Source organism: Ailuropoda melanoleuca, chromosome 13 (assembly GCF_002007445.2).
Source record: "Ailuropoda melanoleuca isolate Jingjing chromosome 13, ASM200744v2, whole genome shotgun sequence".
NCBI lineage: Eukaryota > Metazoa > Chordata > Mammalia > Carnivora > Ursidae > Ailuropoda > Ailuropoda melanoleuca.
The window spans coordinates 46,765,041-46,780,556 of NC_048230.1; the positions used below are offsets into that span (position 1 = coordinate 46,765,041).

Consider the following 15,516-nt stretch of genomic DNA (forward strand, 5'->3'; position numbering starts at 1 on the left):
CCGGGCACAGGCCAGGCTCTGGGCGCCTTGGGGAGAGCAGGCCCCAGGATCCACAGCCTCCCAATTTTACGAGAATCCAGAAATTGGGACTTGTATACAAAAATCTCCTGCTTAAATGCTAAGTTTTAAAAACAACAACCCCCCCCCCCAACTTCTGGAGCCAACCCTGTCTCCAGGCTGTCTGTTTGCAACCCTGAATCTGGCAGACAAGCAGCCTTGAAGCCGAGGACACGGTGCAATCTCTGCTCCATCGGAAGAAACGTGCCACCTCGGAAATGCCTGGGGTGGGAGCAGCTGTGCGGCCACCTGGCGTCTGCCCTCGTGTCAGGAAGGCAGCCATGTACGTAAACCCGTGAGCAGGGCCGCGTGCCAATAAAACTTTATTTACAAAGTTGGATTTATTTACAGGTTGGACCTGGTGGACCCCCAGCCAGCATTGCCCCAAGTCCTCGCCCTCCTTGGGAGCCCAGGAGAGGGCAGACCCCTGAGCTGGGATCCATCCCTCCAGAGCCCCTTACATCCCCTGGAGGGGTCAGAGGCCATGGCAACCTCCCCTGTCACCTTTGCCTGCACGGCCTGCGTGTCACACTCTCTCCTTCCTCCTGTACGTTTACCTGAGCCCTGCTGGGCCGGCATTAGCGCTCCGGGGACCGGGGGCTGGGGGTGGAAGTGGCTGCCGGGGGGACAGTCATTTCTGGGAGATGAGATCGCCCTGTTGCCGCAGGATGGCCACCTCTGTCCTGTCAGACCACAAACCTACAGGAAGGGGGTGGCCTCCCTGGGCCCTGCCCTCCAGCCAGGCCTCTGAGGAAGAGGCAGAGGAAGGAGATGCCTGCGAGGGGATGAGAAAGCAGTGAGGGCTTCCTGGAGGAGGTGGGCTGGACCCCAGGGCCCCAGCTACTCCCACAGGAGGCCCCGGTCTTTGACCTGCCTCCTCCCTCACTTTTCCCCAGGCCAGCTCCTTGGACTCACGTCTCAGCGCAAGGAAAAGATGGAAAACAACGAAAGGCGCACGGCAGAGGGTTGGTGAAATGAGCGTCAGCTGATCCCAACGGTGGACAGCCGGGAGGCCGGACCGCACTGTGGGAGACGGGTGTACCCCACGTTGAACACCGCCAAGCGGCAACACGGGCCGCACGCTTTGTCCATCAGGACAGCTCGTCTGTAACACGGGGAACGCACCCCCCCGCGGCGAGTGCAGAAAGGACACGTGGGTGCCGGTCCCGTGCGAACCTCGTGTGTCTTCCGGAGCTCCGACGGTGCACTGCTGTTTTCTTCTCTGTGCGGATCTGTTTTCCTCTGCAGACGGGCTGGTCTGGTGAGAAGAGGAGTCTAGGTGTTCTTGTGGAAAAGCCTCCAGCGTGGGCTCGGGCGCGCGGAGTGGCTCTGAGGTCCAGCCTGGTGCCTGGGGATTCGGTGGGGCCTGGCCCAGAGTGTGTGTTGGGGCCCCGCAGACCGTGCCCCCCAGCTGGCGGCCCCTGCATGTGACCCAGGAGCACGGACGGCAGGGGGCTGAGCCACCGTGTCGGGGGCAGAGTCCACGCCCCAAGACAAGAGTGCCTTTGTTTCTCCTCTGCTCCCCTTTCTGGGGGCGGGGGGAGCAGGAAGACTTCAGGGCGACAATCCAGGCACTGGCAGATTTGCCTCAGCCGCCACTGTCCCCGCCGAGACCTCCAGGCCGCATTTGGTGAACTCAACACAGGGTTCCGTGAATATGCCTGAAAACCCGCCGGAGAAACGGCGACCGCCACCGCACCCGGCCTGCCACTGCCTCTTCCGAGGACTTAAAAGAAGCTCATTTTCAGGAAAATGTTTCTAGGAAAACACATTTTTAGAATTTCCCATGTGGCCCTCTGCCCGGCTTCTCAGGAAGCAAAGGGGAGATGCTGGTCCTGTTGCTACAGGACGATGACCCTCGCCTCGCCCACCCGGAATCTGAGTGACATGGTGGCATTAACTACGGTGGATGATGGCGACTGCGAGATTCATCGTGTTGGAGCAAAGCTCTGTGGATCTCCCTCCACGAAACCCCTTCTTCTGCTGAGAATCTTGAGAACTGTAGGAAGGTCCTGCATTTGCTCTCCTAAAAATCCTGTAAGACCACGAGACACTCGTGTCCCACCCTCGTGCGGGGCGACATTTCATGTTGATGAAGGTGAACAGCGAGGGTCAGCGTGCATGGGGACGGGGAGCTGGGGTGGGGTCCCCAGTGACCCAGTGACCTCACCCAGGGGTAAGCGGCAGCGGGTCGGAGGACGTCCGTGGCTCTGAGCTAAGCGTGTGGTGCAGCCACGGGAGCGGAAAGCCGCCCTCACCTTCAGAGCGGGCCGCGGGCCACACACGCTCTAAGCGGGGGAGCGCGCAGGGGGCGTGCCGGCGAGCAGCGTCTGCGGCAGGGGCGTCCCCGGCCAGGCACACAGGAGTTACTGGGGCCTCTCCTGACATTTCAATCATGTAAAAACGCTCCATTTACATAGCGCTGCCTAATTAGACATGGTGGCAATGAGGTTTGTCAGATGGCTCGCTCTGGCAAATGGGAAGCTGGCTCCAAGAAGCGTCGGCAGTGTTTGTCCCCCAAAGATGCCGCTGCTGCCAGGGGTGGGGGGACTGGTATTTTCCCAGGGAGAGAAGGGGAAAGGTGCAGATTTGTGCAGGTGTCCTGTGGAGAAGCCGCCTCCCGTGACCCTCCTGCGGGGCCAGAGCTCTGGCGCCTGGGCCCCGGGGGCAGCGAGTGGGCACCTGGCTGGGCAGGATCCGCCCGTCGCCTGGGGTCTCCGCCCCCTGCCAGTGGCCGGCCGCCCATGGGTTTCACAAAAGCCTGGAAACAGGCGAGGGCGCCCTTGTTGTGTGATTGTTTGCCGTTGAGTGACCCTGCCCAGGGCTGTCCGGTTGACTCTGGGTCATGATTCAGGCTCTCCTCGGAGCCAGCGGGGGAAGAGAAGGGCTGCTCCGGACACAAGCTGGAGACGCACTCAGCTCCCTCACCCGCAGAAAACCCACCGTGCTTTCGGGCACTTCATCTCTTCTCCCCGAAGGCAAAGGGCAGACACCGTGGGGAGTGAGCCAAGCAGGAAAGGGGGTCTGGTGCGGGATCCACAGCCGGCCACCGGCCACCCCTTCCCAAGCAGCTGACGTGAGCCGGGCAGAGCTGCTGCCCTGTGTCTCCCCGGCCACCTGTCAGGGCACAGGGTCACAAATTCAGAGGCAGCTGCCACGCTCCATCCAAGGCCCTTGCGAACACCATGAGCCTTGTGTCTGGGGTGAGCGCTTGCTGTCTATGCAGAATAAGTTCCCCAGGGGAAGAGACACTGCACCCCAAATCCTGAGAGCGGGTGTTTCATAATCATCCTTGGAGTGTCCTCATCTAGCTTCAGGCTCTACTCTGATAAAGTGCAAATGCCACCTTGTCCCGTCTCTATCAGCCATTCACACTTTGGTATAAAATTTGGGGTATGATCTTTCATGGACTGTGGCAATCTAGTATAAAAGGCCCCAAAGAACGAGGACACCTAGGGTGGAGTGCTTGGGAGCTGGGAAACAAAAACATCCAAGCAAATACTCATCTCTTTGAGCTCAAGGTGGCAGGGGTCACAGCTCTGCTGCCCTGCCCCTCCGTCTGCCCCTCTGCCAGTCTTGCCCTTGCCATGCCCACCCTTCCGACCTTTCCCCACATTTCTTGAGCAGCTCCAGGGCCCCAGGCACGCAGCTAAGTGCTGGGCAGTCAGTGGTACCTGAACAGACTGGGCCTGCCCTACAGAGCTTGTGTCAGGAGGGGAACTTGCAGTAAAGGAGCCAACAAGCTCACACACAGTCTCCCCTGAGCGGGGGCTGGGTTCAGGGAGAGGAAGAGGACGAGGGGCACAGGCCCTGAGCAGAGTGGTCAGGGAGGCCTCCCTGGGGGTGATGTCTGGTACGACAGGAAGAACCGGGGCCTCAAGCACCTCGGGACAGGAGAGGGCATGCTGGGGGGTGAGGTACAAGGAGGCGGTGGAGTGGTGGGCCAGCCCTCAGCAGTGGGGGAGCGGGAAGCTAGCAGGGGCTGAGGGCACCATGGGCACCGGGGTGCTGGGGCACCTGGTGTGTCTCAGGCACTGGCTCCCTCCTGCAGACTCTCTGCCACTCCTTCTGTCCAGGGACCCTCCCTTCCCTGCAGGCCTGGCGTGCACACAGGCCTTGCCACGAGACACCGACGGTGGCAGGGAGTGTCCAGCAGCTGTCTCGGGACAATCGCAACCTGTGGTCTGCAGACATGCTCATTAGTGCAGACAGCTTGTGTCTAATTATTTCACTTGACTCGCTTAAGAGTCAGAGACCATCTGCTCTGGGTGGGAGGAGAGGAGGGGCAGCTGGCGAAGGGCCCTTGGCCGCTGAGCAGACCCCGAGGCAGCCGCCCCGAAGGAGAGGCCCCGGCCCTCCAGGCGTGCCAGAGCTGAGAGGGAGAGGAGGCCGGTGGACACGCACCGGGGCCCGCACGCTAACCAGGCCTGAGCGATGTGCGGGCTGGTGGGTTCCGGGTGTTTCTGAGAACACAGGGCAGAGGCTGGACCCCAGAGCGCTTGCCGGCCCATCCTACACCAGGGGCGCAGTGCCAGTGGCTGGGCGCAGAGAGCAAGGACTTGGCATACAGGGCACATGGCAGTGCAGGGGCTCAGACAGGACAGGAGGGGCCCGGGGCGGGGGCTGTCTCTACGCCGGTGCGTGGGCTCTCCCTGCTGAGGTGAGAGGCAAATCAAGGCAGCTTTTCAGCGGGGTGGGGGTGGGTGGGTTTGCAGCCATCAATCCCCTGAGAAAGGGCAGGCTTCAGGTCGCCAAAGTCCACTCTCAGGGCTGCAGGGTGAGCTCAAGGTAAGAGTGAGGACTTGGCTTCATGCCAAAGGGCAAAGGCTGGCGTGGGCCCGGACAAGGCTGCCTGAGGGGCAGAGAGCAGGCCGTGCGTGGCCGCACGGGACCCGTGTGGGCAGAACTCGGCTGAGCAAACGGTGAGACGGAGTGGGGCTCTGGGGCCAAGGGGAAGACGCTGGATTTTGTTCCCAGTGAGCAAGGAGGCCACAGAAGGCCTTATTCTGGGTGAGGAGGGGCCAGAGCCGCGGGGCATCAAGAGGTCATTGTGCTTCCGGCAGAGGGCACCACTCTCTTGCCAGCCCCTGGCCCTGTGGCCCCTCACTGTGTCTGTGGAAGGATGCCCTCCTCCACCAAGGCTGCCTCGGCCTCTGGGTCCCTGGCGACAAGGGGTCACCCTGGTGGGTCTTGGTCAGATGGTTTACGGGAGTTAGAGAACTGAGCCCCCCACGGTGAGCCCAAATCCTCCCCAAACTATTCCTCAGGTGGCCACTGCGTCCTGTAACAGGAGAGCAAGCACCCGGGGCAGAGAGAGTGCGCAGCGGGGCGACGGGTGGGGGGCCGGGTAGGGGCTGGCAGGGGGTGCGTGCAGTGCTCGCGGTGGCCTGGCAGAGGCATCTCCAAGGCCAGACTCGTCAGCACCAGAGGCTGGCGGGTTCGGTTGCTTTCCCTTAAGTACCGTGCACAGACAGCCATCGGCCGGCAGTGGGGTTGGGGGGCGGGGGTCCTCAGGTGGGTGCGGGCTCCGCCCTGGGGCCGGGCGGGGCTTGTGCTCGGGCTCCTTTCGACGGCTGCAGCGCATGTGCACAGCCCCCTCGAGGGTGAGCGACAGGTCGGGGGACGGCCCGGCTGGCCGGCTGCCCGTCACACTGCTCTGACACGATGGCTCGTGGGCTGGGGTCGTGCCCTCGGATGTCACGTCCCCTACCTGTCCCGCTTCTCCTGATCTGCAAAACCAGACCCTCAAGGACCGTATGGTCCGTCACGGCCCCTCCAGCTCCGCCTCCCTCAGGTGTCACCGAGGTGCCCATCGGGGAAGGGGGTGCGGGAGCGGGGTTCTCAGAGGCGTGCCCCACGGATCTCAACACCAGCCAGCTGTGCCTGTGACCTTGGGGTCTGGGTGGATGGCCGGTTACCGCAGGGCAGGGCTGCCAGATAGAGCAAATAAACGTGCCAGCCACTGAAATGTGAACTTCAAACAACAAATAAGTTCCAGTGTAAGTATGTCCCCTGCAATATTTGGGATTCACTTACACTAAAACGACTTGTTCGTGTGGAGCTCAACTCTAACGGGGTGTCCCGGGCTTTGTCTGGCAGGGTGGAGCACAGCCCCTCTGCTTGGCTCAGGAGTGTCTCCGGGAGGGCCCCCTGCGAAGGACCTGGGAAGCCAGGCTCGGGTGGGCAGGCATCAGGTTAAGAGACATTTCCCTCCAGTGTCGGGGCAGTGCATGCCCACCCCCAGGGAGCCCTCGTGCTCCCATTTCTGAGAGGAGGATAGTGCTGGCCGCCATGGAAGGAGCCGGGGGTGCCCAGAGCTGCCCAAGACTGGACATGGCCCAGAGAGGCCTCCACGCCCTGCCTGCTCTGGATTCCGGCAGGGCCCGGGGTGCCGCTCATCGTCCAGGCCTTGGTAGCTTCCCTGCACCCCCACGTGACCTCCCAGCACCCTGGGGCAGAGCCTCGCTCTTGCTCTTTGACCTGTGACCTGTGACCCCGGGCACTTGTGAGCCACTGCAGACTGCCTTCCTCACCTGGAAGGACAGACTTGCCAGCATCCCTCCTTCGGCCCCCCGCACCCTGCCCCGGGCCGTTTTGAGGATTAAAATGTGGTCATCCGCAGCGCACAGTGCCTGGCCGTTTGGAGCTCCTGTGGAGTTTCCGTGGGGCTTCCGTGGGGCGCCCGAGGGGCCCCGGTGCCTGGCACAGACCCTGCCCACAGCAGGTGTTCGGTACCTGTCTGCCGGAAGGATGGCAAGGTCTGGAGATGCCCACGGGATATAGTCACTGTCTCCGTGAGTGGCCAGGCCAGTCTGTCCCAGTCCTTCCTGGCCTGAGCCTGCCCCTTCATAAACAGATGAGAACCAGGACAGGCCCCCCGCCCCCCAGCATGGCAGAGCTGGCCGGAGGGGGGTCGAATGGAAGCCCGCTCTCCAGAGCCGGGCCCTGTTCCTAAGAACCGGCAGTGCCTCCGAGCTTTCCGACGGTTGGGAGGCCTTGCCCTCTTCTGCAGCCGGATGGGTCCTCCGGATAGAGGCTCCGAAAACACCTCTTTCCTTCGCGAAGGCCCGGCGTTGCCCCCGGAGCTCCGTATTATGGCAGACGGAGCAGACGACAGCTGCGTCGGCTGGACACTCGGCCTGCTGGCAGGGCACCGCCCCTTCCCTCCCTGCTGAGCCCACCAGACTGGCATCACTGTGCCCATTTCTCAGAGAGAGGGCACTGAGGCCGGGGCTCAGAGGTGTCCCCTGACGTCCTCGCAGCCAGGCCACTGGCGAGGACCACCCTGCGAGCTGCTGAGCCTCGAGGCTGCATAAATTACTTCTCACGTGACCTCTGCCCCAGCCCAGCGCCCTGGTTCACCGCCCTGTACAATTTAGGAATGCCGAGAAAAGCACCTCGTGCCCTTCCTGGGGTGGGGGGAGTGATGGAGGGGGTGGCACTTTCCATGCCGCCGCCTGGCATCTATTGATTTGGAAGGCTTAGGTGGGGCAGCGTGGCTGGACTGCTTCCGGCAGCTTTGCCAGGGGTGAGGTCTAGACTCGAGGTGTTTGGCGCCCCCATCTCCAAACCTGCTGGGATTACCAGGTGTGGGGAACCAGTCTGGGGAGCGAGAAGCTGCCACAGCTTGGCCCTGAAAAGCCACACTTAGCAAGGTCCCGGCTCAGTGCCCCAGAGCAAGGTGAGGCCCCCCAGAACTCTGACCATGAGGCCTGCAGCGCTTTCCGGGAGGGGGAGCCGGAGGCCATCAAGACGAGTGTGGATACAGGCTCTGCAAATGAGCCCCCAGCAACGAGTGAGCTGCACACCGTGTTGCTCTGAGCTCAGCCAGAGTCTCCTCCTAGTCCTGGGAGCCACGTGCTTTCGAGGGTAAACTGACTCACGTAACCTTTAGAGGAGATGCCGGCCTCTGGTCACCAGCAAACAGGAGGCCATCGTGGAGGCCCAGAGGCAGGACAAGGAGATGGTGCTCGTCTGGGAAGCTGGGAGTACTCAGGGCCACCGGCTGGGGGCTTTCAGCTGGGAGCTCCTGATGACCCTCCCCGCGGCCCTGGAGGCCGGTGACTGGGACAGTGTCATCTACCCAGATGGGAGCCCGTGGCCCCATGCCTGGAGATGCCCATTCTCCAGTGGAGGCAGCAGCAAAGGCTGGCTCTGGGGTCTGGCTCTGGGTGGGGTGGACACTAGGGTCCACACCGAGGGGGTGAGGGAAGGTGGGTACAACAGAGGTCCCGGCCTTCTGGGGTCACAGGAGGGGCCGGGAAGCTGGGAAGTCCTTGCACCCAGCACCAAATAAGTCGCTTTGGCCTGAGTGGAAAATGCCACCCCGTCAGTGCAGCCTACGTCATCATGGCGGGACCACCAGGGTCAGATGCAGGACAGGTGTCCCAGGCAGGGGTGGGCGCTCATGCTCCCAGACCCGGGGCCCTGCTGCGGCCACACCCTGAGCAGCACAGAGGTTGGCCCCTTGGCACCGCACTCGCCAGCCGGGCCTGTTTGGAAACCTTGTGCAGGACTGGCTCCCGGATTCGCTCGAAGGGCTGGCGGCGAACACTTAGGAACGGCTTTGCAGACACCTCTTCTCCCAGCCACGTGCCACAGGAGAAGGGCCTCCTGGGGCCCCAACCCGGGCTGGGGTCAGCATCTCCCACATGGCTGCAGGGGCGAGGCCACCCTCCCCCGGCCCCCACGACGCCCCCCGCCTCACCTCTCGGTCCAGGCCTGCTGCCACGGTCACAATGTCCCCTGTCTCGCTGTTGATGGTGAACATGTTCTGGGACGGGCTCTGCGGGGTCTGGGTCACGATCCGGTACCGCACCATCCCGTTGGCTGTGGTGCTGTCGTCCGCATCATTGGCCGTGACGGTCATCACATAGGTGCCTGGGACAGAGAAAGCATCTCAGATGGGAACGATCTGGTGTGTCGGCTGCAGCCTCCACGCACACCCCCAGGGCAGACATCGCCAGCCAATCCGATCTCTCTGGAGACGGAGGGAACCGCACATCCTTCCCACATCCCACATCTTCCGAGGCAGGGCTAGAAAGCAAGGCTGCGGCCCTCACTTCCCCATGGAGAACCTTCGAAGGATTTCTTCCAGAGCTCAAGGCTCCTGCGAGGCATCGGCTCTGACTTCCTTCTCTCTCAGTGGTGGGGAAACTGGGGCCCAGAGAGGAGGGAAGAGCGGCACGAGCTGCGAAACCAGGCGTGGAGCCGGCTTTTCCAACCCCGAACCCAGCACCCTCTCCCTTGTGCCTCACAGTGTTTGCCGGGGCTCAGCTGAGCGCTCGTGCGGTGTGGCGCGGCGGGGACGTGGAGGCGCCTGGAGAAGGAGCAGAGCCTGGCATGGCACCGGCTCTGCGGAAGGTACAGAGCCCGTGCTCGAAGGACACACGGAAAAGGAGCTGACAGGGGCCCTGGCAGGGGAGGCTGTGCACACGGGAGAGCGTGTGTGTAGGGGGGCCAGTGGGACACACGGCCGTCTGTGTTTCAGACATGCCCCGCCGCTTGGTGTCTGTGTCCTGGCCACGCACAGGGCTGAGCTCCGTGGTGGACGGTAGCACAGCCCCCCCGTCCTGTTAGTGTCCACCCTTCCCTGCCTTGGGAGGCCCTGGTTGGGTCAGCATATCCCTCCCCCTGGCCACAGGGATCGGATCAGCTGCGGGCACCTTACCCATCAGAGTCGGCAATAACTGCATTTGCTGGGGTTTCTGGGAAACCAACATGCTGGGTCTGCCTGGGTCAGTGAGTGACGCTGGGGACGATGGTCACTTTCTGGCCACAACTAAAGGGGCTGAAGGACAGGGCCATCTTGGATCCTCAAGAGGGGCTCAGGTGACAACTTCTCACTGGGAAGCCCCTGCATTGAGCTGCACCTGAAGCTATTCCCTAAAGACTTTTTAAACATGCAGCCTTTTTTTTAAAGAACAGTTTTAGGTTAATAGCAAAATTAAGGGGAAGGTACCCTATAGACTTTTTTTTTTTTTAAGATTTTATTTATTTATGTGACAGAGAGACAGCCAGCGAGAGAGAGAACACAAGCAGGGGGAGTGGGAGAGGAAGAAGCAGGCTCACAGCGGAGGAGCCCGATGTGGGACTCGATCCCGGAACGCCGGGATCACGCCCCGAGCCGAAGGCAGACGCTTAACGACTGCTCCACCCAGGCGCCCCCCTATAGACTTTTTGTATAATTGAGCCCAAGCATTTCCCTTCTTGCCTTATGCCATTTTAGTTTTTGTCCCTTGCAACCCAAAGTTCTGACTGGCACAAACTCCCAGCCCTGGGCCTCTGGAGTGTCGGACCTGGAGGCCCTTGTCCGGAGCCGCAAGTTTTCAGTTCGGTTCCCTGCTCCAGAACAATGTGCTCCCCGGGGCCCTGCAGGGGTGCAGGGAGTGTGTGCACCCACCTCAATGCCATCCTTTCTTGGGAGTTGTTGTCTGAGGCAGGGGCTGAACTGGGGGCTGAACTGGGCTTGGGGTTTCAAGCTGTCAGGCCCCAGAAGGGGGCGGGGGACAGGATGGGGCGGGGGAAGGGCTCTAAGCCCCAGAAACCCCATTTCAGCTGGGCCTCAACTTCACCATGACCTCCTTGACCACGTCCCCACTCCCAACGCGGCCCCTGACAGGCGCACCAGGGCATCAGAGCTTCGGGGAGGAAGCATCCCCAAAGCTTTAAAGTCCCAGGCTCAGAGTCAAATTTGACGCCTTCTGAGAGAATGTTCTGGAGGCAGAGTGTGTGCAGGCTGGATGTGGCTGCGACTCTTTCTCTCCAGAACCCACCCAGTCAGCCTGCGCCCCTCGCTGCGCCCTTGGGGCCCCTGGGCGTGGAGGGCTCAGGTCTGAATTGTTGGCAACGAGACCGGTCCTTCTGTTTTGGGCTCGTTACAGTTTCATCTAGGCAACCACCTCATTTGCTACGCTCGGGAGTCTGCTTTTTTAGACCAAATGATAGACTTCTAAGAATTCTTTTCTGACTACACACATGAAACACACCCACGGAAACCAGCACGTTTTCACGGGAAAATATCAGAAGGTACAATGTAGGAAAAGCCGGCCGGTGGCCCTGCCGCCTGACGCACCCAAATGTTTATCACGGAGACGCGCTTTGCTCCTTCTTTTTTAGAAAAAACAAAAACACTTAATTACTGATCAAAGAAATGAAAGGCATTTTTCACATGCCAAAAAGGCAAACATTCTTTAAGAATAACAATGGTAGAGAATAGCAGGGATATACAGGAAATGGGCCACCCGGCCGCCGCAGCGTCCGGGGGCCCACGGCCTCAGCTTCTGGACGTAGTCTGGCTGCCTATACCCAAGTCTCTTTAAAATGTCTCCAGTTGACAAATCGACTTCTAGGAATTTATCCTAAGGAAAAAAGTCACAGATGCGCAATAGATGATTGGTTCGTGTCCCCAGCCGTCCGTGCTGACCCGGCTCCTGATAGCGAAGCAAGAAATCCTCCACAAATATTAAATATCCACTATGTGCCAAGCACCGTGCATATCCGTGAGCAACACAGAGACAAAGTCCTGACACGCAGGGGTGGGTGTGACCATCAAACCCTCAACATGAGGACCTGCCTAGGGATGGAGTGTTCCGTATCTCGGCTGTGTCAGCCCCCGTATCCTGGCTGGGATGCTGTGCTGTGCTTCTGCCAAGACACGACTGAGACACTGAACACACACGCCAACGACAGCCAACCCGACAGGAAGACGGGACCGTAATGCACCACCCGCGGGAACAGCGTGGAGGGCCGCCCAGCGCCTGTGGGAACCAGCCCAGGAGGTCGCAGCTCCCTGTGGGTCAGATTTGGAGGAAGTCAGACCCTCCATCTCTGTAACAATCCGGAAGCCAAGCGGTCATCCTGCAACTGTTGGCCGAGAACAGCTGGGACTTGATCACTAACTGCTTCCCCAGTTTTTGTCCCAGCTTCTGACTCGGGGCCGGCCAGAGAAGTGGGCCCCCAACCAATGACACGGATGCCCACCTCCCGCTTTCCCAGGCCCACAGACCCATCAGGGCACAGCAGAGCAGCCCCTGTCCCACCGTGAAGCTCTCCGCTCCGCTGCCCATCTTGGAGTCTTTGCTCAATGCAAGTGGCGGGGGCCGAACCCCCGGCTCCAGCCGACTCTGGGTAAACAGCCTTTGTGGCTTTCACTGGGGTGGGCTTTGCTCATTTCCACGTTACGGTCAGGGGAGCCAAAGGGTGTGGGGCTCTCTTAGGTCGCATACTGTGTGCGCATCCGCAGTGATCGCATATAAAAAGTTCCAGTGGAAAAACCCCTGACCCATGAGGCTCACATCTGGTGGTAAAGACAAGCCATGAGCATAATCAATAAGTAAATGATAGTAACAGTAGGACAGCAGGGTGTTGGTTAAATAAATCATGATGTTATTATAACTTTGCTATCACGGAGTAGTGTGAAGCCATTAAAATGCTGAAGAAGGGTACTTAATGATATTTGAAATTTTCATGACCTGTGTGCGGCTCACTGGAAAAAAGCGAGGTCTCTAGACTGTTCAGTGACCCCGATCTCTAAAAGAACATGTTTATGCAAAGGCGAGAAGGCCAGAGGGTGTGTGACAGACTCGTAATCCCTGAGAGCGGCATCGTAGGTGGGAGTTTGAGTTTTCCTTTGTGATTTTCTCTGTATCCTCCATGGTTCCTTCAAGGCTATCACTTGTTTCTCAGAAAGTAAAATGTTACCTAAAAAAAAAAAAGGAAAATAGAAAAAGAAAAAAGGCAGCCGAGAAACAGAAGATGTGACTTTGTGTTTAGAGCCTAAATCATGACTTGGTTTCTCTCAGGAAGAAGAGATTCTGAAAGCCTGGCTGGGATGCCATTCCATGGTCAGGCGGCTTACGGGTGTCAAGGGAGCGCCCTGCAGTGAGTGGGAAAGGGACCAGGTCTATGGAACAGCAGAGACGAAAAAGGAGTGTTCCAGGCCCTGGAGCAGAACCAGGGCCAGAGGAGATGGGAAGATGCTGGCGGAATTCCTTTCTGAGAGCCTGGAGGGCCTCCTGGGGGAGGCGGCCTGCCTTCCTGTCTGTGCATGGTCTAGACCCCGTGTGTGTGTGTCCACCCAGCAGGCACAGGACGTGTACTGACCCGGGGCCGGGCTCTAACCTGGGCTGCACCGCGCCTGGGCCCAGAGCTGTGGGTCCCCGTGCTGCCGTCTGCTCCTGACACACGACGACTTCCCCTTCTGACCCCCGCTCTGGCCTTGGTCACCGGGTTCTTCTCCCTGAGTCCTGGCGGTCTTCAGCGGCAGTAGACAGCTGTGGCCTCCTCTGTGCCCTTCTGTGCTGGGGTTGGGTGGATGGACCCCACGCCCGGCTCCAGAGCTGGGCCCCGACAGGCAGTGGCTGATGGCCGCGACCTTGCACCCTCCTGCAAGGCTCGGGCGGGGTGGGTGGTCTCTGGAACATCCACTAGTCAGCTTGCGGCCTTTCATTGGGCACGGAGAAGGTGCAGGAGGGGTGGGGAGGCGTGCCAGGCCAAGGGTATGGCTCGAAGCGAGAGAACTTTATCATCTCCCAGTTCTGGAGGCTTGAAGTCCAAAATTAAGGTGTCTGCCTTGGTCCTAATCTCTCCTTCTTAAAAGGGACACCAGTCCTAGTGGATCAGAGCTTGTCTTAAATAATTATGTCTGCAAAGATCCCGTTTCCCAGTGTGGCCGCATTCTGAGGTTCTGGGTGGACCCAAATCTGGGGGGCACCATTCCACCCAGTACACGGAGTAAGCTGGGGCTGAGTTGGGCACGGCTGACCCCCTGGCTAACAAGACACAAGAAGACAGACCTTCCCACCAGATGCCTTTCTGTGGCCTTGGGTGACCTCTGAGGCCAAGCTGGGCTCAAGGTGGGACTGGCAGGACTCAATCTGGATCAGACCCCAGCTGCTGCTCCCGGGGCCTGGTTCCGCACCATCACTGAGCTTTCTGGAGCCTGGGGGTCCTCTTCTGGAAGCTGGGCGTCCCCTGTGGGGTCCCGGGGGGGCAGAAGAGCTGCCTGTGAGCTGCTGCCTGGGGCGTGAGCAGGGCCCGTCCCCGAGTGTCTGGACGGCGTGGCCCTGGCCTGCAGGGTGTGCTCCTGGCCCTCCTGCCTCCTCCAGCCTGAGTCCACACACCACCTTGAGCCTCAGTGACCCCAATCACACGGAGTGCACACGGTGCATCCCACGGTGCATCCGTGGAAGCCATTTGGCCGTGGTCCGGGACGGGGCGGGGGAGGGGCTGCACAGAGGAAGTGCTCACACCAGCGGCTCACATCTGCAGCCCGTTCCCCGGGCCTGGAGCGAAGCATCCTTCCAGGGCTTTCTCTGGGCGCCTCCTCCAGCTCTCTTGCCAGCAGCGAGGTTTCCATTTTTCTTGGGAAACGGAACAGAACCTCAGGATTGTGTTTTCATCTACGTGGGGATGCTGCCGCCGCCCGGGGTGCGGGCCGTCTCTACCGGCTGCACCAACAGGAAAAGGGGAGAACGCGGAGGGTCGGCTCTCCAGCGGAATTCATGTTCGAGCGCTGCCGTCCGCCTTAAAGGATTAATTTCACAAGCCTTAAACTGCAGTTTAATTTGAAAACTAATTCAGTCCCATAATTGGCTTTCTGCTCAAATCACTGAGGCTAAAGATTTAAATTTTTAATATTCAGATGACTTTCAAGTATCTGGCGCCCTCTGTGCACTAGCCCGTGGTACTCGTCTCAGGGAGACTGCCGCCGGTGCAGAAATAAATAAATAAATAAACGGGCCACTAATAGAATAATCTATTTAAGCAAAAACTCTGCATTATCTAGATGAAGGTTTCTTTGACTTCATTTTCAGCCTATAGGTTTCTCTGCTATTTAATATTTTAAGGTGACATTAATTTCAAAATTTATAATATAGGCACTCGCATAGTTACAAGGGGTTAGGGAAATCAAGAATTCCAATTAAAGCCTTTTTTAGTTAAAAGATCATCACTGTGGATTATTACTCTTTCCGTGCAAGGTTCGAGAAGCCTGCCTCGTAGAGCTGATGGTCGAGCGGCTCCGAGCTCCAGGACGCGGGACCCGGGCCTGTCCTGAGCGCCGGGTGGGCTCTAGAGGGCCAGGTGAGGGCTGGGGCTCACCAAGAACTGCCTTCGTCCCCAGAGAACAGACAGCAAGCTGGCCACACACCAAGTAACTAACTCCGTGAGTTAAGGAGTATTAACGGAAAGCAGGCAGGACAGACACCTCCAAAGAAGTGATATGTGAGCTGAGGGAGGAAAAGGGGCCAGCGTCACAGCAACTGGGGGAGGATGTCCAGGCTGAGGGCACAGCATGTGCAAAGGCCCTGGGGTAGGAAAATGCTTTTCTTTCCTGAGGGCCTGGGATGTTTTCTTCTCTGCCTTTGCCGGGCTGTGCATCTGTACCACCCGTTGGCACGTATGTGGCATACGGATTTCTGGGTTCCTCAACTGGACAATGGACTCCTTGAGGGTGGG

The 15,516-nt window shown here is 59.6% G+C and overlaps 1 protein-coding gene across 1 annotated transcript in view; it reads right to left on the reverse strand.

The window, feature by feature from the left end:
- The window catches only part of CDH4 (cadherin 4), a 551,768-nt gene that overhangs the window by 33,661 nt on the left and 502,591 nt on the right, over positions 1-15,516 (reverse strand). Inside the window, exon 6 of the mRNA XM_034641573.1 lies at positions 8,765-8,937. Within this exon, the coding sequence (XP_034497464.1) occupies positions 8,765-8,937 (173 nt within the window). The remainder of the gene's footprint in view (positions 1-8,764; positions 8,938-15,516) is intronic.